The 23,503-nt window shown below is 39.9% G+C and overlaps 1 protein-coding gene and 1 pseudogene across 2 annotated transcripts in view; both read right to left on the reverse strand.

Annotated features, from left to right (window-relative positions):
• LOC308645891 (uncharacterized protein) overlaps positions 1 to 23,503 on the reverse strand; it is a 400,184-nt gene that overhangs the window by 212,434 nt on the left and 164,247 nt on the right. Inside the window, exons 2-3 of the mRNA XM_081288333.1 lie at positions 2,086 to 2,138; positions 384 to 510 (exon numbers count right to left, since the gene is read on the reverse strand). Of these exons, the coding sequence (XP_081144459.1) occupies positions 384 to 510; positions 2,086 to 2,133 (175 nt within the window). The 5' untranslated portion in view covers positions 2,134 to 2,138. The remainder of the gene's footprint in view (positions 1 to 383; positions 511 to 2,085; positions 2,139 to 23,503) is intronic.
• Positions 22,205 to 23,067, reverse strand: LOC308645975 (olfactory receptor 7E178-like; annotated as a pseudogene). The gene has a single exon. The product of its transcript is annotated as an olfactory receptor 7E178-like (transcript).

The raw sequence follows: 23,503 nt of genomic DNA on the forward strand, positions 1-23,503 counted from the left end.
CCATGGGTATGTTCTCCCATGACTGCAAAATAAACCCCGCTTGTTTAACTTACAGGTGTGCTCCTGGTGGTCTCTGGGTAAAGGGCATTCACAGCAGTAGACTCTTCAAAGGTCTCAAATCACAAACTCTCCCTGTGCCCCAGAGAAGCCCCTTAATAAGCCTCAAGTCTTTCAACCACAAAAAGAAAAACAAAAACAAGTTTAATATGCCCATGTACATTTTCATGAAGAAGCCTCCAGATCGTAAGCACCCTGTGGTCAGTGACCACATTTGTCTTATTTACCAAGTACTCCCACTCCTCAGCACAGATCCTGGAACAAGGTCAACTAGCAGATAAAATTGTTTTCTAAACCACTACATGAACCAACATTGCTAATCTTACCTAGTGAGACCAGGTTCTGGAAGGTTTCCAGCATCACATCTCTGTAGAGTTTCCTCTGAGCAAGATCCAGCAAAGCCCACTCCTGCTGGGTAAAGTCCACAGCCACATCCTCAAAGGTCACTGAGTCCTAAAAGATGCCACAAATTCTGTTCAGAAAGGTACAATTCCTCCAGTGTGTGTGAGATGATGGGTGAGGCTGACAGCACAGGGGACCTGAGAATCAATTCAGGGGAGGTTCAGAAGATTCTGTGGTCTCTCCAAGTCTATGGCAGGACTCCGGCAGCATATCTCTTTCCCTTTCTACTCACACATACTTAGTGACTGAACAAATCCTGTCTAAAAGCCAAAATACTTCTAAAATACTACATTAGACTCTTTGCAGTTGATAGTAATGAAATAAGAAAAAAAAAATCAAAGTTATTTTCCTTTGAACCTGCACAGAACACTGGATATTACGTATGTGGGTAATTTTCCACACACATCAAGCAATTCTCCAACAGACACGAGCTAGGTTTCCTATTATTCAATAACATTCTTACACTATCTACATGGACAGCTTCATCCCACAGGTTGAGGGATCAGTCCCACAAAACTTCCCTATACTTCAAGCAACACAACAACTAGTACATTGTCATTTATACTTTTGACCAAATGGCTACATCTCAGGGCCCCCACTGTACCCTCCTTGAGTTGGGTAATATGCTGGGATGGCTTATAGAATCTCAGCAAACACTTCCTTGTGCTTATGGTTTGTTATAAATACAGAGAACTATACAGATAAAGAAATATATATGGCATAGCAGGGTAGGAAAAGCTGCAGAACTTTCATGCCTATTGGGGTGCCTTGTACCAGGAACCTCTACATATTCAGCTATACAGAAGCTCCCAAAATTCATTCTTTTTGGGTTCTCACAGAGGAATTACTAAGAGCATGGCTATTTAAATTAGCAACTTAAATAATCAATTTCACCTTCAGTACCTCTCAACTTCAAGGTTAGTGGATAGGGCTGAGGAGTCAAGCATACCTTAGTTCTTCTGGACCAGCACTCATCCTGAGGCTCTGTCCTGGTCACCACTCATCATACAAAGCTACTCTTATCACTCCAGACATATGAAGGGTTTTAGGAACTCTAAGCCAGGATATGGGACCAAGATCACATATTGTACAATAACATATTATTCCTTATTCAGAAATTCTTCCTTATTCAAGAAAAACTTCACCTGCTACCTTATTCCTATTAAGGCATTGAGCACAACATCAAACTCAGGTTTAAATCTTGATGAGGTTTTAATGAATGAAAAAACAGAGAGTAAATGGGAACTTTTCCTTTTTCACCCCTCACAATCCTGAGAGGCCCAAGAGCCTGCACATCTTTCAACTCAGGCCCAGAGCTGGCTCGGTTTTACAGTATTGTGGCCTGGGCTCACCAAACTATACCACATGCACTCTAGCCTATCACCTGCTTATGTAAGTAAAGTTTTATTGCAATACAATAAAACATTTGTTTATGTTCCTCTATGAATATTTTTGGTATTAAAATGACAATTTCCATGTAATAGAAATTCTATGACCTTCAAAACCTAAAATACTTACAATATGATCCAAAAAAAAGAAGCAGATTGCGAACCTGTGCTCTAATATAGCAGCAGGATATCAAATGAAATAGAAATATTCTTTTAGAGCATTATACCTTTTACTTACCTGCATCATACTTTTCTGTAACCCAACACTTATTCTTTCTTCCTCCATGTCACCTTCATAAAGAAAAGTAAGACATTGAGAAGTTATAGGTAAGACAGAAGCTGACATGGGAATCCAACCCTCCAGAGAATTCCCATACTCATGAGCCTGGATATTGTAGCACATCCATTACCAGTGACAACTCAAAACACATACCATGACTCCTAAGTAAATACAAAAGGAACTTGTGTGAAACTGGAACAATCCTTTCTCCCCTAGAGATACAAAAAACACTCTTACCCTTGTCAATGATACAAAAGAGGTTAATAGTAACATTTTATTAGTAAATTAACTCAAGTCTTAAGAACATCTGGCTGTCCATTTCCCCATAACAAAAAGCATAAAATGTATCAAATGGTGCCTTCAACCCTAAGAATATATATTCCCTGACTCATATCTAAGAAAGCACTAATTTATTTAAACACTAGGCTTCTTGGGACTCCTTGACCAACATTTTTACTTGTTTACCATTTTGCAGGATAATAGGCATTACTACAAACCCCTGAACACTGCTGTCATCCCAACCCCACCCAATGGGCTCCACAAAACCTAATTTCTGAGAAAGAGAATCAACCTATTTGTTATGGTTTGAATCTGGGATGTCTTTCAAAGCCTCATGTGTTGAAGGCTTGGTGTCCAGTGCTACAGTGTTCAGAGTTTGGGCTTGGGGGAAGCGATTGGATTATAAGGGGTCTGACTTCATCAGTGGATTAATCCATTTTATGGATTAAGAGTTTGAATGGACTGCTGGGAGGTAACAGGAACTACAAGAGGTAGAATCTAGAAGAGATGAGAAAGAGGAAAAGGAAGAAGTAGTGGAAGTGGTGGAGGTGGTGGTGGTGGTGGGTGGTGATGGTAGTAGTAGAAGAGGGGGAGAAGGAAGAAGAAAATTTCATTGTACCCAGTCATTAAAAGAATCATATTTAAAACATGCACAAGGAAACAGAAGTTGAAAATTGTTTTACGGAAAGTTTCACAAAATAAGTAGGAAATTCATAATTCCAGTGTACACAGGGAAGGTAATTTCCTACTTCCAAAACCAGAAGGGTACAACTAAAAAATATGCCAGATCACATACAAAGTACAAATAATACAAAAGTATTGGTAACAGTTGAAAAATGAACAATAAGTATAAATCACAATTTAAGTTCATTTCATCCTAGGAATGATGGATGCTTAAAAACTGAATCACTAAAAGAAGAAAAAAGAAAAAAAGAATAAAACTGAATCACTGGGACTCAGTGGTACAGTGCCTTACTAGCATTGAGTCCTTGGATTCAATCCCAGCACCACAAGAATAAAATAAACAAAAATTGAATCACTGATTAATGAAATTCACAGTATTCATAGAAAGGTTATTTGACATATTCCCTTAGACACAAAGAAATGACTAATCAATTTCAGTGTACATTGCTAAGGCCATTAGAAAGGATTAGATTTTATACATTAAAAAATGCAAACATTCTATTTAATAGTGAAATACTGATTAATTTTCTCTGAAATCAGGAACAAGGCAAGAATGGAAATTATATGCTAATCTCCATTCAGCTGGGAGTCCTGGCAAGTGCAGTAATTAGAAACAAAAAAAAATGGAAAACACAAAGATTTAGGAGAAAAAAAGTTCAAACTGGCACATTTTCTGTGCAAAACTGAAAGATTCTATAAATAAGTGACCAAGCTTTTTTTTTTTTTCTTTCTCCCTGCATTTTGCAGTACTAGGGATTTAACCCAGGGGCACTCTACCACCTAAGTACACCCCTGGTCCTTCTAATCTTTTGTGTAGAGATAGGGCCTGCCTAAATTGCTCAGGCTGCCCTTGAACTTGGGATCAAGTTCCACCTCACACCCAAGTAGCTGGGATTACAGGCGTACACCACCGCGCCAGGCTAAAATGTATCACTTTATTAAGGATGAAATGCACTTGCCCAGGAGGCGGGTAAACAGTATTTTAGAATCAGCTCCCTCTTGTGTATCTGAATGCACTGTGTCAAACATGCCCCAGGTCCCCGGGGAACTCTCAGACCCGCGCTGGGCAGTGCGCGAGGCCCAGGGTCAGCGGGCCGAGCTCACCCCACGCCGGGTGTGTGCAGACCAGCAGACCCGCACAGGCTGCGGACCCGGACCCCGACGCGGCAACTGCTCTCCGCAGGGAGAGGCCGCGGGGCTCTCCAGCTCCGGCCTGCAGGACACGCGCCCGCAGATGGCGCGGCCCGGAGTCCCCGATGCGGTCACCGGGACCAGCGCGGCGCCGGCGGAGCCGACGGGACTCTGGGCCGCGCGGCTGAAGGGGGCCCGGGGAACTGCGGACGAGCGGAAGCCAGCCTTCCGCCTCCCGCGGCCCATACCTGGATGGCGCGGGGCCAGGACTGATAGGATGCGAGGGCGGACGAGAGGAAGCCATCCTTCCGCCTCCCGCGGACCATACCTGGATGGCGCCGGCACGACGGATAGGATGCCGACTGAGGCAAGAATATCTCTCACATGCAGGCTGCAGCATAAAGTGTCATGGCGGCCTCAAGCACACGCTGAGCTACCTCGCGCGTGCGCAGACACGCTCTTCTGCCTCCCGCTACCCCACCTCCCCACTCTGAGAAACACTCTGCGTAAGGGGCGGGGCTTCGGGAGCTGGGCGTGGCGGGGAGCGGCCAGCTCAGTCCTTCAGCGCCAGGAACTTGCTAATTTTCCCTGGGGTTGTAGGTAAGAAGAGAACCAGAACCGTGGAGGAGGCTAGGTAGGGACCAGGCTAGGCCTGTAGAGTAGACTCAGGTGAGACTAGATCAAGGGTCGTGGCTTTTAATATTCCAGAGGTTGGGTCTAAGATGGGATCTGGTTGCCAAGGGAGACCCCTGGAAATTCCTAGAGGCGGGGCTAAGGTTAGAACCTGTCACACAGGTTCCCTGAGGCCTGGGAGTATCATGCTCATCAAATGCGTTAATACCCTTGCTAGAGCTCTGTCCACAGGCCATCATACTTAAAACTCTGAGTCTACCAACCTCTGCGATAAACTCTTTTCCATTGATTCAGTCCTTTGGGTCTTTACTTTTCCCTTTCATTGTTTTATTGACTATTGCTCTGCTAGAGGAAAGCTATTGAAAAGTATTTAATTAGGTCCTTCTGTCTGGAAACCTTGCTGAACTTTAATATCTGTAAATTCGTTATTTTGGACTTAAATATAAATAATATTTCCTGTGCATTTTTGTTATTATAATATTCATAAATCGTTTATTTTTCTTCTTCTTTGTGCAGGGCCTCCTAACTATAAGTCAGATAAGAAATAAGGTATTCATGTCTTGGTTAATAATAATCACCAAGGTTCCCATGTTAGCTGCACTTTGTGGCTCTTATCAAGTCCTGTTTTGAATCTGCTTTGTGAAGACATTTTATCAGTAGTTTTGATAAATATTATACAATGTATATGAAACTATTAAGTTCATAATAGTTTACTGCAACTTGATTTATGATGTCATGTCTGTAAGAAGCAGACACTCCTGTCCAAACCTAAAGAATAGATTAAGAAACAAAAGGTATAGCCAAAAAAAGCAAGGAATGTGATTTTCCTGTCCCCCGAGGCCAGGTAGGGCTGAAGGCAGATTGCTTTTTAGCAAAGAAAGCATGTGGAGTATCAGTACATTGAACTCATTTTATAGAATTATTCTCTTAACCTAGTGGTCCGACCATCTTCATCTATTTGTCCCCTTACACCTTACATCTAAATCTGTCTGTCCCCTTGATATAGGACAGATGTGGCTGGACACCAGAAATCAGGTTTATTTTAGCTGCAGCAGTCCAGAGGAGGATAATGCCTAAAAAGCTTTGGACCCTGAATCTGAAAATTCTTTTAGACTTATACTCAATGGGGCGGTTACATGTCACTGGGTGGGTACATAACAGTTACTCTTTGTCCCACATTTTTAGGCTAGACAGAGGTTTCACAAATTTTGTCTGCAAACCTGGCATTTATAAGAAAGAGGAAGCTACAAACCACAGAAATTTTTGCTGATATCCTATTGACACCCTTTGTAAAATTCTTTCTGACAAGAAAAGAAGCTTAATTGTGGCAAGGTCTTCTGGATGAAGGTAACTGGTCTGCTTCACCCTTACAAAGCAGTAAAGAATTTTTTTTTTTCAATGCTAGGGATCGGACCAATGTGTTGCACATGCTAGGCAAGGGTTCTACCACTAAGCTATACCCCTACCCCAGAACAAATTTTATTTAGGACAATTGCAGTAGGAGAGTAGAGACCTCAGTATAGAACTGGACTCAATTCTGAATACAGCACAGATAAGTGGAAATTTATAAGCCAAAGAACATGGTGGTGGTTCTAGGTAGACAGGAGAAGTGGGAATATGGTGTTTAAAGGGTTAATTCTATGTATAAGTGAAGAATATGGAAAACAACATCTCCTTAGAAAAGGGAAATGACAACCCCCAGGAGGGAGGACAATGGGTCCTGGGAGAGAAAAGGCAAACAAAGAGCCTTGTGCTCTCTCTGGTCTTTCCTCCTTTCCCAGTATCCTGGAGGGGAAGGCAAACAAATGGGCTCTGGGCTCTGGATAATTATCCCAGTAACAATGAGTTTCAAGCTTTTACAACTGTTTTCCTGACTTAGATTTTTAACCTGCACAGCTAGTTTCCTGACTGTCCAGTTTAGCTAGTCAAAGTGTGATGTTTGACCTGAGGAGGAGGAAACATTTCTAATGGACCTTCCTCCATCCAATGTCTACTTCAGAATTCACTAGTGTATGCTGAATCCCTGCTGGGTTATAACTAAAGAACACAGATCGAACACCCCTCTCCTGCTTGGAGCTTATTGAGTGCCTGCTCAGTCCCTATGATTGCTATCAATTCAGTCTCAAATAGGAGCTTCCTGATGCAGAACCTTGGAAGGAAGAAACATGATCATGGAGGCCAGTGGATCAAATAGATCAAGCTGAAGGGCTACAGGCTGATAATTGACATTCATATGACCTTGGAGGTTCAATGCAAGAAGCCCATAATTAGACAAATTGATCCGTGTTATCTAAATCCCGAAGGATTTCAGTATTTCAATATTGAGTATTGTGATGCCTCCAGTTCTACTCTGCTTTGGTTATTCTGCATCTGAGTTGCATTGTTTATTCTGAGTCTCTTGTTCTTCCACACAGATTTTAGAACTGTTATTTCCACTTCTTCTCAGAACTATCTTTTCATGAGTGCATTGACTCCTGTAGATTGCTTGGTAACCTGGCCATTTTAACAATACTAATTTTTCCTAACTCTGAACATGGGAGGGCTTTCCATTTGCTGAGAGCCATAGCCAAGTAAGAATGATGCATGTCATTTTTGGTTGAAAGGTGACCCTGCTCAGGGATTAGGGTGGCTCCAGGTTTAGGGTTAATCCTGCTGGATTAGGGTGGCTCCAGGTTTAGGGTGGATCCTTCTGGGAATAGGGCGCATCCTGCTGCCTGAGGCGCCCACCCCTTGAGTTCCCCTGGAGTTTTCATGGGGTTCTGAGAGTACTGGTACCCAGAGCCCAGTGGAGGGAGTGTATTTTCCCAGAACATGCGTGTAGAGTGCTGGTGAGAGTTCGGGGAAAAAAGAGTTACTGTTGGAATCTACAAGGCTTTTGTGGTGGCTTGGTTATTTTGTGTCCAGCCAGACTGCGGCATCCATTTTCTGATGTCTTCTCTCTCACTTTTTCCAGCCTTCCATATTTTTTTTGAGGAGGTCTTTCATCTCTTTGGTTAAATTAATTCTGAAGATCTTTTGAGGCTAGTGTGAATGGAACTGTCTTCCTGATTTCTTTCTCAACATATTCATTATTGACATGTAAGAAAGCACCTGGTTTTTGTGTGCTGATGTTGTATACTACAGAATTGCTCAATATGTTTACAAGCTCAAGAAACCTTTCCTCGGCTGCTTTCTCAAGGGAGACCCCACCCAACCCTGCCACCTCTGCCAAGACTCACTATAGGGAGCTGTTGAGAGCCACAGCCAAAGGGGCCCCAGCAAACTTCCAGCTGCCAGCAAACTTCCAGATGCCGGCTCATGATTGGCTCACAGCGGCCCCAGCAACATCTAGCTGATTGGCTCCTCTGCGGTGATGTTCATTGAGCTGTTTCCCTGCCCTTTCAGACCACGGAGCTGCTCATTGGGGGACTTCTTTGGCTCCGCCCACGCGACCCAGCCAATCGGCCTCAAGAGCAGGAGGATTGTGGGAGGTGGTGAGGCTTGTGTGGGTGATAGGCTTGTGGGAAGCCGGTGGTGGAAGTTGGGCTCTGAGGGTTTTTTCCTGAGGAGCTGTTTTGTTTGGTGTTTGTAGTTCTAAAAATAAAGTTAGTTTCTTTTGGCAAGTGGCTCCTGAATTGTGCCCAGCCAGAATGCGGCATTTGGTGGCTCGCACGGGGAGCAACTGAGGGTAAGTAAACTGCTCGCCCCTGAGGGCAGGGCGAGAGGATGGGTAGCCATTCTAAGTTTCCTCTTTTGTTTTGCTTCATTTTTGTTTTAAGTTGCCTGTCCCTGGAGATGAGTGAGACGGAAGAAAAACCGCTCACATCTGAGGAAAAACTATTTGCGTCTGAGGAACAGATAGGGAGAAAGGACGGATGCACATGTCGGGAGGATAGAAAGGCTATAATGAATTTTTGTTGTTCCATTTTTATTTCATTCTGTCTCGGTTTTGTTTGGCGTCATCTTGTTGGGTTGTATTATAGTAGAAATACGGGAACAGAAATTAGTAAAAAAACAAACTGAAAGACTGTTAAGTAAATTGTTAGAGGAAGGAGGCATCCCAGTAAAATCAAGAGCAGTCAGGGCATACATTGATACAATACAAAAATGTAGCCCATGGATTTTTAAGGAGGATTTGTTAAATATATCACAGTGGGACCATCATGGTGAAGATTTAAAAAGAACAGAAAAGAACAGCCCAGGGACTCTGCCAGTTGGCACATTGCCATTGTGGGTGTTGGTATCTGGTTTGCTTAGTCCAAAGCCTTCAGTTCAGACAATGGTAGAGGAAGGAGAAGACATATTGATTCAAGTAAAAGAGAAGGTCTCTCAAGTTAGTCAGACAGAGGAAAAGATTCAAGTAAAAGAGAAGGTCTTTCAAACTAGTCAGACAGAGGAAGAAAGTGGAAAGCAGAAAAAGCCATCAGGGGAAAAGTTACACCAGGAGACTACTAATAACACCTTTCTATCAGAGAGCGTAAGTGTCCAACCAACAGCACCACCTCTACAGGAGACTGCTACTAACAGCATTCTATCACCAGAGGGCATAAGTGTCCAATCAACAGCACCACCTCCATATGCTAGGAGGCTTCCAACCCCCGCAGTTGATAGTTGGGATCCTGAGACAGGATCTCAAGTATTAACATGCCCTGTATTTGAGGTAGGAGGGCAGCGAATTTACCAGGGTTTAAATTTCAAAACAGTGAAGGAGCTAAAAGAGGCTGTAACAACCTATGGTCCTCAAGCACCCTTCACTGTAAGCTTGGTCGAATCCATTAACAACTTGAACATGATGCCAGCAGATTGGGCTAATATGTGTAAAGCTGTGCTAAATGGAGGTCAATACCTGTTATGGAAGGTTTCCAATGAGGAATTTTGCAAGGAGACGGCTAAGCGAAATGCAGCAGCTGGTTATCCTCAGAGAAATCTAGATATGTTGTTAGGAAAGGGACCTTATGAGGATCAGCAGCAACAAATTGCATATGATCCTGGCATATACTCACAAATTGCTGCAGAGGCGATTAGGGCATGGAAGACTTTACAAGGACATGGAGGTTTACAAGGTCAATTATCTAAGGTAATACAAGGAGCTAATGAACCTTACGCTAAATTTGTAGATAGGCTTATTCACACAGCTACCAGAATTTTTGGGAATACAGAACAAGCAATGCCATTAATAAAACAACTGGCTTATGACCAAGTGAATCATTGGTGCAGAGATATCATTAGACCATGGAAACAGGAAGATTTAAACACATATATTAAATTATGTAGAGACATTAATGAACAAGAGCAAGTCATGGCAGCTGCAGTAAAACAGGCTTTAGATGCCAGAGACATTAATGAACAAGGGCAAATTGTGGCAGCTGCAGTAAAACAGGCTTTATATGCCAGGCCAAGAACACGCTAAAATTGTCAACAAACAGGACATTTTAAAAGGAATTGCCCCATAGGAGGAGGGTTTAACAAAACTAGGTATCAAAGGAGTAGAATACCGGGTATTTGCCCACGATGCCGTAGAGGGAGACATTGGGCTAATGAATGCCGTTCTCAAACCACCATAGAGGGTACTCCATTACATTGGGCTAATGAATGCCATTCTCAAACCACCATAGAGGGTACTCCATTATCAAAAAACGGACAAGGATCAGGTATTTACCCATGATATCGTGGAGAAAGGCATCAGGCTTCATTGCCAAAAAACGGACTGGGGGGCCCAATGCTCCAGGGCCCACAACCACAAATATACGGGGCAGTGGAGGAACCCAGCAACACCATCAGGGTGGTGCCCAGGACACATTGTCCATTAAATCCCTCATCAGACAAACCCGAGGGAGCACAGGGTTGGACATCTGCACCTCTGCCAGAGCAGTACTAACTCCAGAGATGGGAGTTCAAATCATTCCTACAGGAGTAAAAGGACCTCTTCCCCAAGGAACAGTAGGCTTATTATTTGGATGTAGTTCATCTACATTAAAAGGACTTATGATAAGTCCTGGGGTAATTGATCCTGCTTATGTAGGTGAAATAAAAATCATAGCTAGTTCTCCAAGAGGTATATCAGTAATTTCACCTGGAGATAGAATAGCACAGTTGTTAATAATACCCAGCCTACATAATAAATTCTCTAGTCATAGTGTAGAAAGAGGTACCAGGGGATTAGGCTCCACAGGTGTAGATTGGGCTGTGCTGTCTTTAAATTTAGATTCTTGCCCAATGCTAAAACTAAATATTCAAGGTCATGAATTTAATGGGCTACTGGACACAGGTGCTGACCTTAGCATCATATCTCGTCAAGAATGGCCAAAACATTGGCCATTACAACAAGCCACTCAAACGCTTAGAGGCCTAGGAGTGGTGACTAATCCCCAAAGAAGTGCAATGATATTAGATTGGAAGGATCCTGAAGGATGTGAAGGAACTATACAGCCATATGTAATGGATCACCTTCCTATAAATTTATGGGGAGGAGATGTCCTAGATCAACTAGGTTTGACGTTAACAAATAACATCAATCCTAATGCGCCCACTACTAGGGCTAGACAAGGTTGTAGGAAAGAAAAAAGATTAGGAGAACAAGAACAAGGTATAGCAGCACCAATTCAAATAGATCAAGGAACAGACAGACATGGGTTGGATTTTCAGAAAGGGCCACTGAGACAATCAAAATTACTTGGAAATCAGAAAGACCAGTGTGGGTTCCTCAGTGGCCCCTGACTAAAGAAAAGATACAAGTAGCCCATGATCTGGTCAAACAACAATTAGCGGAAGGACATATACAACCTTCCATATCTCCCCATAATACTCCCATTTTTGTCATCAAAAAGAAATCTGGTAAATGGAGATTATTGCAAGATTTAAGAGCCATTAATAATGAGATGGTTATTATGGGACCTGCTCAATCAGGGATTCCTCAATTGTCTGCTTTGCCAAAAACCTGGCATGTTTTAGCTATAGATATTAAAGATTGTTTTTTTTTCGATTCCAATTCATCCCGAGGATAGTCCACGTTTTGCATTTACTATCCCTGCATTAAATCATGAAGGTCCTGATCAGAGATATGAATGGAAATTACTCCCTCAAGGGATGGCTAACAGCCCAACTATGTGTCAAATTTATGTTAACAAAGTAATACAGCCACTTAGAAATCAAAATCCTGAACTACAAATATTTCACTATATGGATGATGTATTATTAGCACACAAAGCTAAAAACACATTGCTAGAATGTTATGCCACACTTACAAACTTATTTAAAAATTATAATCTAGACATAGGAATAGATAAAGTACAATTAAATTTTCCAATTAATTATTTAGGAGTTCTATTATCCTCAACCATGGTCCGTCCACCAAAAATTCAAATACGAGTAGATCAACTCAAATCACTTAATGACTTTTAAAAGTTATTAGGAGACATAAATTGGATAAGGCCTTATCTAGGTATTCCAACAGGAGAATTGGGACCTTTATTTGATATCCTAAAAGGTCCATCAGATCCAAATGCACCCCAAATGTTAACGCCTGAAGCAAGAAAGGCATTAAAAATCATTGAAACATATATGGAAAATATGCATTTGCATAGAATTGATATAAGTTTGCCTTTATTATTTATTGTACTACCAACAAAAAATGTTCCTACAGGAGTATTTTGGCAAGAAGGTCCATTATTATGGATACATTTATCTTATTCTCCTAACACTTTTCTTACTAGGTATCCTGACTCTGTAGGACAATTAATACTCAAAGGAATAAAAACAGCAAAGGGAGTATTTGGAATTTCTCCCAATAAAATTATTACTCCATATACTATGAATCAAATTGATGAGTTAGCTAATGAGTTAAATACTTGGGCAATAATCATGTGCAAATCTAATGTTTCATTTGATAACCACTTACCATCTAATCCTTTATTGTCTTTTTGGTCATTGCATCCTGTAATTTTTCCAAAAATGACAAGAAAACACCTATCATGAATGCTCCAAATATATTCACTGATGGGTCAAATAATGGTACAACAGCAATAGTTACACCTGATCAAACTTTTACATTTTTAGTACCCAAACAATCAGCTCAAAAGGTAGAGCTTAATGCAGTATTACAAGCTTTTGTGATGTTTAAAGATTCTGTATTTAATTTATTTTCTGATAGTCAGTATATAGTTAATGCTATAGTATCCCTTGAAGATGCTGGTAGGATTTCCCCTTCTTCTACTGTTTTCTCTTTGTTTTCCACTATACAAAGTTTAATCTGGGACAGAAAAGATCCATTCTTTATAGGACATATCAGGGCACATACAGGATTGCCTGGAGCCCTTAGTTTGGGCAATGATTTAGCAGATAAAACTACACATGACATACATATTTTCTCTACACTAGAAAAAGCTATAAATTTTCATAAAAGGTTCCATGTCAATGCTAATACTTTACAAAAGCATTTTAAAATAACTAAGTAACAAGCTAGCCAAATAATAAAACAATGTCAAAATTCTGTGACCTTTTTACCACAAGTTAATCTTGGAGTCAATCCTAGAAGATTGATACCTAACCATATTTGGCAGATGGACGTCACACATTTGCCAGAATTTGGAAAATTAAAATATTTGCATGTTACAGTTGATACTTCTTCTGGATTTTTGATGGGCTCCCTTCATGCCGGAGAAAAAACTAAAGATGTTATAGCTCATTGCTTACAAAATTTTGCCACTGTGGGCATTCCAAAACAGTTAAAAACAGATAATGCCCCTGGTTACCTCTTTTAAACAATTTTGCTCATCATTTGGCATTACTCATATAACAGGAATCCCATACAATCCACAGGGACAAGGCATAGTTGAAAGAGCTCATCAAACTATCAAAATGTACTTATTAAAGCAAAAATACGGAATTGGGAAGGGGTATATATTCCCCAAAGATAAACTTAAAATAACCCTTTTTACTCTAAACTTTTTAAATTTGGATTCATCAGGACTTAGTGCTGCAGAAAGGCATATGTGTCCAAAAAATGTACATAAGCCCAAGGTACTTTGAAAAGATATTCTAACAGGACAATGGAAAGGTCCTGACCCAGTAATTGTCTGGAGTCGGGGGTCTGTTTGTGTGTTTCCACAGGAAGAACAGCAGCCGATTTGGATTCCAGAGAGATTAACCAAGGTTCTGACCCAGTGATTGTCTGGAGTCGGGGGCCTGTTTGTGTGTTTCCACAGGAAGAACAGCAGCCAATTTGGATTCTGGAAAGATTAACTTAAGTCCTGACCCAGTGATTGTCTGGAGTCGGGGGTCTGTTTGTGTGTTTCCACAGGAAGAACAGCATCCGATTTGGATTCCAGAGAGATTAACCAAGGTCCTGACCCAGTGATTGTCTGGAGTCGGGGGCCTGTTTGTGTGTTTCCACAAGGAGAACAGCAGCCAATTTGGATTCCAGAGAGATTAACTAAAGCGATTTCTACAGACCAAAAAGAAGATGATTTGGCTCCAATTTGACTATCCTTACATCTGCGATAGAACCAGGATGCTTTTTTCAATATCTATTTTATTATTGCCCTTTCCCATATCATGAAGTTCTATTTTGTTTTTTGAGCTCATACAGTCCTAGGTTAAGTTTTGCTGATCAGTTCTATTTTTTTTTTTTTGACTATAGAGTTTTTAAACATTGCAATGCAGGTTTCGCCTGTAAAAAGTTATAAGGCCTTTACTATTATGTTATGTGTTGTATGTATTATATTATGTGTGCACACTTGTGTTTTGTGTTATATGTTTGAGTGTACATATGTCCATATATCATATATGATGAGCGCTCATGAAAAAAATGGATCCAAATATTTTTTTTTATTCACGTGATTTAAATGGTTTAATTTAAATTGGGTAAATAACTGTTAAGGATTGTTTTAATATGTAAACAAAAAAGGAGGTTAACAGATCTTTTTGTTTACTTTCACCTTTCCTTTTCATTATATTTAATAATTCTCTTCAAGATAATATAAATTGTTAAGAAAATTGTTTTCTTTTAGTACCTTCTGGAATGTTACATAATTTTTTCTTTAGCCATTATTGCCAGAATTCCTATCTTCATCCCAGTGCCGGTGAAGACAAAGATAAAACTAATTTACAGCTTCTGCAATAGCCATCACTGAACTGCTTGCAGAACTTGCCTAGACTATGTGTCACTTGTATGCATTGTGAACTCACTTGTATGCATTGTGAACTATCTGTTGGTGCAGCGACTTGTAGTAGTGTTGGGGTATTTTTGCTGATGATGTCATCGGTGGTACAAATTTTCCAAAAGGAGCCATCAATTGGCTTGGTGTATCTTCCTCCCCTCTGCTTGTCATGATCATTCAGCTAAAATTTGGGGGCCAACAGAGGTGAGGCAAAGAACCTCACCCCCTGCTGGTACAAAGACCTCTCCACAGGTGTGGCTGTATACTGGACCGGTAGTCAATGATGGGTAAGATCCAATTACAATGGTACCAACCTAAGACAGGAGGCTGACGCCCTGAGGTCAGCTCACCCAAAGACAGGTAAGGACCATATGTAGTATTGGAATACCTAAGGGAGGCACGGTCCCTAACCAACATGCTTGTTGTTTAAACAGAGAGGGGGAGATGTTGAGAGCCACAGCCAAAGGGGCCCCAGCAAACTTCCAGCTGCCAGCAAACTTCCAGCTGCCGGCTGATGATTGGCTCACAGCGGCCCCAGCAACATCCAGCTGATTGGCTCCTCTGCGGTGATGTTCATTGGGCTGTTTCCCTGCCCTTCAGACTGCCAGCTGATGATTGGCTCACAGCGGCCCCAGCAACATCTAGCTGATTGGCTCCTCTGCGGTGATGTTCATTGAGCTGTTTCCCTGCCCTTTCAGACCACGGAGCTGCTCATTGGGGGACTTCTTTGGCTCCGCCCATGCAACCCAGCCAATCGGCCTCAAGAGCAGGAGGACTGTGGGAGTGGTGAGGCTTGTGTGGGTGAGAGGCTTGTGGGAAGCCAGTGGTGGCAGTTGGGCTCTGAGGGTTTTTTCCTGAGGAGCTGTTTTGTTTGGTGTTTGTAGTTCTAAAAATAAAGTTAGTTTCTTTTGACAAGTGGCTCCTGAATTGTGCCCAGCCAGACTGCGGCAGGGAGCTTTCCAAATTTCTCTGCCAGGGAGATCTCCTCCAGCTGTGTGCATCTCTAAAAGCTTTGAGAGATGGAGATGAGCCAGAAAACACATGGGGGTCTGTCTCCCACAGTGTCCTATCCAAGACTGGGCTACCCTGACCCCCGCTCTCCCAGGCTGCCCACCAAGGGCTTACTAGGACTAGGACTAGGTCAGTCCCACAGGGGATACAGTTTAGGGCAAGTCTTTGTCAGACTCCATCTGCTTATGCAAGATAGGGTTTGGACTGCTCTCCCTTGTATGGGCATTGCAGACTCTCTCTCTTTGCTATCCAGGCATGTCCTGCCACCTGGACTTCTAGCTCTTCTGTCCTCTGATTGCTCAGGTCTTGAATATTCTGCTGTGGAGTATCCTTAGGACACCTTTTAGGTCTCTGTTCCTCAGGTTGTAGTTGAAGGGATTCAGGGTAAGGATCACCACGGTGTAAATGACAAAGGTCACCAAACACTTTCTGGGATATTGACATAACTGAACCAAGGCACATTCCAATGATGATTTCACATTATAAGCCAACAACTGACAGAAGACAACCAGAGTTACAGAAGCATTTATACATCCCACATGGTGATGGGATTCTCAGAATGGAGGAGACAATATTTTAGAAAGATAAAAGAATTCCTGATGGGAAAAACACAAATATGCCACAATACTTGACAATGATATTAGAGAAGGTATCAGGACAGGTGACATTAAAGAGAAGAGAAGGATCACTGAAGAATTGGAAATTTCTACATCCATAGAGTAAAAATATTATGATACAATCAAATTATGCACCTTAGTGTCCCAAGGCTAACCAAAAGACACCAAACTAAGAAACCCGGAGTCAAGGGTTCTTGATGATTGGGTAATGCAGGGAGAAATTCATGGCCACAACATGTCCTAGGCAATGACGGCAACATATCATCTCTACTTCAAAAAAAAAAAAAAAACAAAAAAAAAAGAGCCATCTGTGTAATGCAGTCCACATGGGAAATGATTCTATTGTGATTTTGGATATTCACAATCATTCTTGGGACCCTGATGAGGTGAAACAGAGTCAGCCAATAACAGGTTGGAGAGAAGTACATGGGAGTGTGGAAGTGGAGGTCAGAGCTGACAGCCAGAATGATGAGCATGTTTCCAAGAACAGTGACCAGGTACATGCACAGGAACAGTCCAAAGAGAAATGATTAAACTGGACCACGGGAGGTACCCAGGAATAAGCATTTCATGACATATATAAGGTTTTCTAATATATTGTTTGGAAACATTCTGGGAAAATAAAGAGTGTTGGATAAAAAAACAAATAAGCAAGGGAGGAAGATTACCTCTAGATGGTGAATAGGGGTGAGAGGGAAAGGGAGGGAGAAGGGGAATTGTATGGATAGTGAAAGGAGACCCTCATCATTATACAAAATATAAGTATGAAGATGTGAATTTGGTGTCAACACCTTATATATAATCAGAGATATGATAAATTATGGTATAATAGTGTATTAAGAATTATAATGGGAAAATAAAGAAAGAAATAAAAGAACAATAAAAACACCCACCACTCAGTATATATTTTGAATTCAGGTATTCAAAGTAAGATATTCACTCTTGAGGTACACGCACCTTCTGCAATACTTCTCAGTTGTGACACTCAGTTGAGCATGATATCATAAAAAGCCAAGACCATTAGAGATAAATTCATGGTAACTAAAATAAATACAACTCTTTGAAGAAAAATATAGAGAATAATAAATATACTTCCGCTTTTAATAGAAATCACTTTTAGAACTGAGATGTAGCTCAATGATAAAGTGTTTGCCTTTCATGCCCAAGGCCCTCGATTTTTATCCTCAGTACCACCAAAAAAGAAAAAGAAAGAAAATTCACTTATTAAGGAAAATTAAGAAACAATTCAATATTATTGCTAACTTTATTCTACAAAAATGGCACTTACCATCTGTGTTTAGAATGCTTGTGAACTTAATCCTAGTGGCTCAGTTACCTGAGGCAGGAGAATCATGAGTTCAAAGTCAGCCTCAACAACTTAGCAAGGCACTGAGCAACTTAGCAAGACCCTATCTCTAGATAAAATATTAGAAAAATGGCTTGGGATGTAGCTCAGTAGTTAAGCACCCCTGGGTTTAATCTCCAGTACGAAGAAGAAGAAAAAACAAAGAATGCTTGTGAACACTCTATAAGAACTAGGACTACCTTATCCAGACCTTAATTTATGATCAATAGTTAATGACTAGAAAACATTGTGTGCCAGTTATTCCAGCAGTTTTTCAACATTTTTCAGTCTTCTCAATTCTCTTCTTTCTACATGAAGCACTCAGTCAAATAATATTTATCTTTTAAAAATAATTAAATATATGACTCATTTGCCATGGTAAACTAAAAATTTTAATATAGTTTAGTTAAAATCTACACAATCATACATCACTGACCACAAATGTAGTATTAGCATACACTATACCTCTCAATAATTAAAACATAATGAAGTTTGAAGTAACATTTTTGAAATTTTTATTTAATATGGTTTCTCCATATTTTTATTGCTGCATTGTAGTTGTACACAATGGTGGGATTTGTTATTACATATTCATATATGCACACAATATAACAACATAATTTGACCAACATCACTCCTCAGCATTTTCACTTTCCCTCCCCCCATTCCCCCGTCCCTTTCCTCCACTCTACTGATCTACCTTTGATCTTCATGAAACCCCTACCCCACATTTCTTTTCCCTTTTTCTCTTTAGTTTTCACATATGAGAGAAAACATGTGACCCTTGACCTTCTGAATTTGGCTTGTTTTACTTAACTAATGATCTCAAATTCCATCCATTTTCCTGCAGATAACATGATTTTGTTTTTCTTTATGGATGAATAAAATGTGTATGTGTGTGTGAGTGTGTGTGTGTTTGTGTGTGTGTGTGTGTGTGAGAGAGAGAGAGAGAGAGAGAGAGAGAAAGAGAGAGATAGAGAGAGAGAGAAAGAGAGAGAGAGAGAGAGAGAGAGAGAGAGATAGAGAGAGAGAGAGATTGTCTTTATCCATTCATGCGTTGTTGAACACCTAGGCTGGTTCCATAGTTTGGGTATTATGAATTGTGCTGCTGTACACATGGGTATGCATGCATCACTGTAGTATCATGATGATTTAAATTCTTTAGGATAAATACCAAGGAGTGGTACAGCTGAGTGTTATGGTGGTTCCATGCCTAGTCTTTTGAGCAATGTCCATACTGTTTCCCATAGTTGTACTAATTTACAGTCCCACCCAGTGTAAAAGTGTTCCTTTTTCTCCACATCCTCTCCAATATTTACTATTATTTGAATTCTTCACAGCTGCCATCCAATATAGGTTTCTTTTTATCAGCCCATTAAATCTTAGTAAAATATCTGTTGTGTAAGACATTTCTTGGCATTTTCCCATTGACTCTCCATTTTACAGTAGTCTGGTAATACTTTTCCTTTTTTCTTTATTTTTTTGGTTGTTTTTGTTGTTGTTGTTAGTTTATTTTTCTTCCCATAAAACCTCTATTTTGTATTTGGAGACTTTGACACCCGGGACTGTGCTAAGCCCCAGAGTTTGGGTGCTAACTTTCATACACTTACTTAATGGACATTCTGGTCAATATTTCCTACTATAGGGACTGCTACTTGCTTACTTGAGAGACCTGAAGGCAAGTCTAATCCATTATTTTGCCAGACCACATTCTGATTCAACTGGGGGGGAAAAGGGAAAAAGAGAAAATAACAGGAAATAGTATAAACACACCTGGGCAATTTGCTCATGTGTAAAAGGAGAAGAACAATTACTTAAGTTATATGACTGTTTTAAATTTTTTATTAATTTTGTGGTTTGGGTGGTGCATTATAATTATACACAACACTAAAACTCATTGTGAAATTTTTTGTACATGCACATAGCATAATTTTTTCAATCTCATTCCCCAGGACGTCCCCTTTCCCTACCCTTCTCTCTCACCTTCATCCTCTTCCTTTACTGGTCTCCTCTCTGTTGTTTTTTTAATTAATACACTATAATTATACAGAAAAGTGGAATTCATGGTGGCATATTTGCAATGAACATAGCATAGTTTTGTCAATTTTGTTCCCTCGTACCACCCCTGTCTCTCCTCTCCTCCCTCCCCTCAATCCCCTTCATCTACTCTTGCTCAATACAGGGAAAGAAAATTTTTATTAAGTCTCTTAAATTGAGTACAGTAGTGATACTCAATCCTTTTTAACAACATATTGACCTGTGAATATTTGAAATATCTACGTACTTTGGCTTCACACACTAACAACTTAATCATAACATCTGCTTGTGAATTATTTTGTTTGTTTTTTTGGTTTTAGGGTTTTTTTGTACTATACATTGATCTCAGGGGCCTTAACCATTGAGCCTTTTTTTATGTTTTATTTAGAGAGAATCTTGATAGGTTGCTTAGGTCCTCCCTAACTTGCTGAGGTTGGCTCTGAACTTTTGATCCTCCTGTCTCAGCCTCTGGAGCCCCTGGGATGCCTGTGAAGTTCTTTTGGTCCATTCTTATACGTGTGTTAAAAAAATGACCTTGAAATATTTATGTTATTGAGAAACAGCCAATTAATATTACTTATTACTGATATCAAGAAGACCAGATATATATATATATATATATATATATATATATATATATATATATATATATATGCTTATATGTATATTTTATGTGTGTGGGGGTGTGTATGTATGTAATCTATATATAGGCAAGCACCACAATGCCAAGCCAAAATACCTATATTAAATGTGGAAATTAATTCATATTTGCATCAAAACTAATATTTTGTAGATATTTAGATAATTACCAATGAAATTTCAGTTCTTGGTATCTCTGCATGATTTCATTCTCCTACACACCTCTTCTCCAAAGGAAAATAGTATAAGGAATTTTGTAAGTGGATTTTCCTCACAATGTTTCCATGTCAATTAATTTATGTATCCATAAACAGTTTTTATAGAATCTTACCAAGAAATATCTGTCTAGCTATTATACAACATATCTATTGCCCCCAATATAAACTGGTTTACATCAACAGGTGTATTAAATTCTGGTTTTGAAGTACACAGCTGTACAATAAATGCTATAACTGAGCAAAGCATTTAATTTGAGGAAGGGATATCATTTAGTTTATCGGTTTATTATTAAAACAATCCTTTAAAATTTCTTATCCCTCTCTTCATATCACAAAAGGGAATTTCCATATAATATGTAGGAGGATATTTCTTTAACTTTTAACATTTTGTATATTCAATTTTACTATAAAAAAGTTACATTTGTTGTCCAAATTTTTTAAAAATCACTCATTTTCCATCACATCCTCTTTTTCTGATGACCTATTATGGCAGTATCACTGCAGTCTATTGATTAATAAAATTCCACCATAAATCACCAAGAATTTTCCTCTGGTGTTATGAACATTATTTCTATTGGCTTCAGTAAAAAAGAGAGCAACCGGGGATGAGAGGCAGGAAGTGAACATGTTAGCCCTGTATCACTGACCTGACATTATGTGCAGAATGTGTGCAAGTCTCTCCACCTCTCTGTGCCCATACTGCTTAATGGAAATTGGGAGAATAGCACTCATCTCCACAACACAGCACCACAGGTGGTGTGGAACTTACTGAATATTGGGTCATTGTGGTATTATTCAAATAAAAAAATCCCATCTCTATGGAAAAGATGAGTTTAATGATGAATAAATTTTCCAAATGTCACTGCAGTCTGGAGTAATGTGATTTCTACAATATGCCTCAAACAAAATCATAATTTTTGGCTACACCCTTCCCTTTATACTACATTTCTTTTGATAATCATGTTAATCGCTTTTTATAAATTCAAGATCTGGCCAATATTAATTTACATTTTCTATTGTGCTGAAATATACTAAAATGTATAGTTTTAGTCATTATTAACTTTGCAGTTCAATATCATTAATAACATTAAGGTTGTTGGAAAACTATCACCATCATAAAGGGCTAAAATTTTTCTCATTTCCTAACTGAACCTTTATACTCAATTCTAAACTCTCCATTAATCTCTTCTCCCAACCCTTATAACTACAATTCCACTGTGAAACATGGAAAATAAAGCTATTAAATTACAAAATAATGTAATCAAAGAGACAAGATTTACAGGTACCAGTGTTAAACTTCATTGGTTTTCCAAATTAAAAATGAAATATATGTCACTGATAATGAGATTAGACTATCCTACTAAGGAGCTTCTTTAGGGAACTTTTAATGTCCCTGTTTCTCAAGCTGTAGATGAAGGGGTTCAGCATAGGAATGACAGCTGTGTACATCACTGAGGCCACTGCACCCTTTCTAGAAGAATGAGACAGAACTAAACCAAGGTACACTCCAATTGCTATTCCATAAAACAAACAAACAACTGCCAGGTGAGACCCACAGGTGGAGAAGGCTTTGTACTTCCCACCTGAGGATGGGATCTTCAGAATGGAGGAAACAATTTTATAATATTAGAAAAGGATCCTTAAGAGGGGGGAAAAGCCGTATATGGCACCAACAAGATACATGACTAGGTTATTGGTGAAGGAGTCCCAACAGGAAAGACTGAGAACTTGAGAGGGATCACAGAAGAAATTAGAAATTTCAACATCTTTGAAGGTGGTAGACTGTAATGCAATGAAATTTTGCAGCTGTGATTCAAAAAAGGCTAATCAAAAAAGACCCCAGAACTAAGAAGCCACAGAGTGGAGGGTTCATAATGATTGGATAATGCAGGGGGTGACAGATGGCCACAAACCGGTCATAGGCCATCACAGTCATCCATACATGCAAAAATGAGAAAAAAAGACATCTGTGTAAGACAGCCCACATAGGAGATGGATCTGCTGTGAGTTTGGATGTTCACAATCATTTTTGAGACTGTGGTGGAGGTTAAACCAATGTCAGCCAAGGACAGGCTGGAGAGGAAGAAGTACATATGAATGTGGAGGTGGGAGTCAGAGATGACAGCCAGAATGATGAGCAGGTTCCCAAGCACTGTGACTAGGTACATGGACAGGAACAGGCCAAAGAGTATGGGCTGCAGGTCCAGATCCTCTGAGAGGTTCACAAGTTGCAATTCAAAAACACATGTAAGATTTTGTGGTTCTATATTGATTGGACACCTTTTGAAAAAAAAAGAGGATTAAAAAAGAAATATATAAATGGGCACCCAGCACTCTGTATACATTTGAAATCAAGTCTTCACAAGAAAAGTATTCATGATTAATATCTATGCAACTTCAACAACACTTCTCAGAAGCAAAAAACACGGTCTTCCTGTACTCTTTGGTTATTGCTTTCTGCATTATTCATCGCTTCCTTCCACACCATTAGAAGTCCAGTGGCAGTGGAGGGAACAAGTTGGGATCACAGTAAAACGCAGCCTACTCTTTAAGGAAAAATGGGAGAAGGTACTAAGCTTCCTTTTTATTTAAAAAAACAATTTTAATAAAAAGAAATTAAGAGGCAGTCCAATGTATCTTGTTTTG

The sequence above is a fragment of the Spermophilus citellus genome (assembly GCF_964194105.1).
Source record: "Spermophilus citellus genome assembly, chromosome: 3".
Lineage (NCBI taxonomy): Eukaryota > Metazoa > Chordata > Mammalia > Rodentia > Sciuridae > Spermophilus > Spermophilus citellus.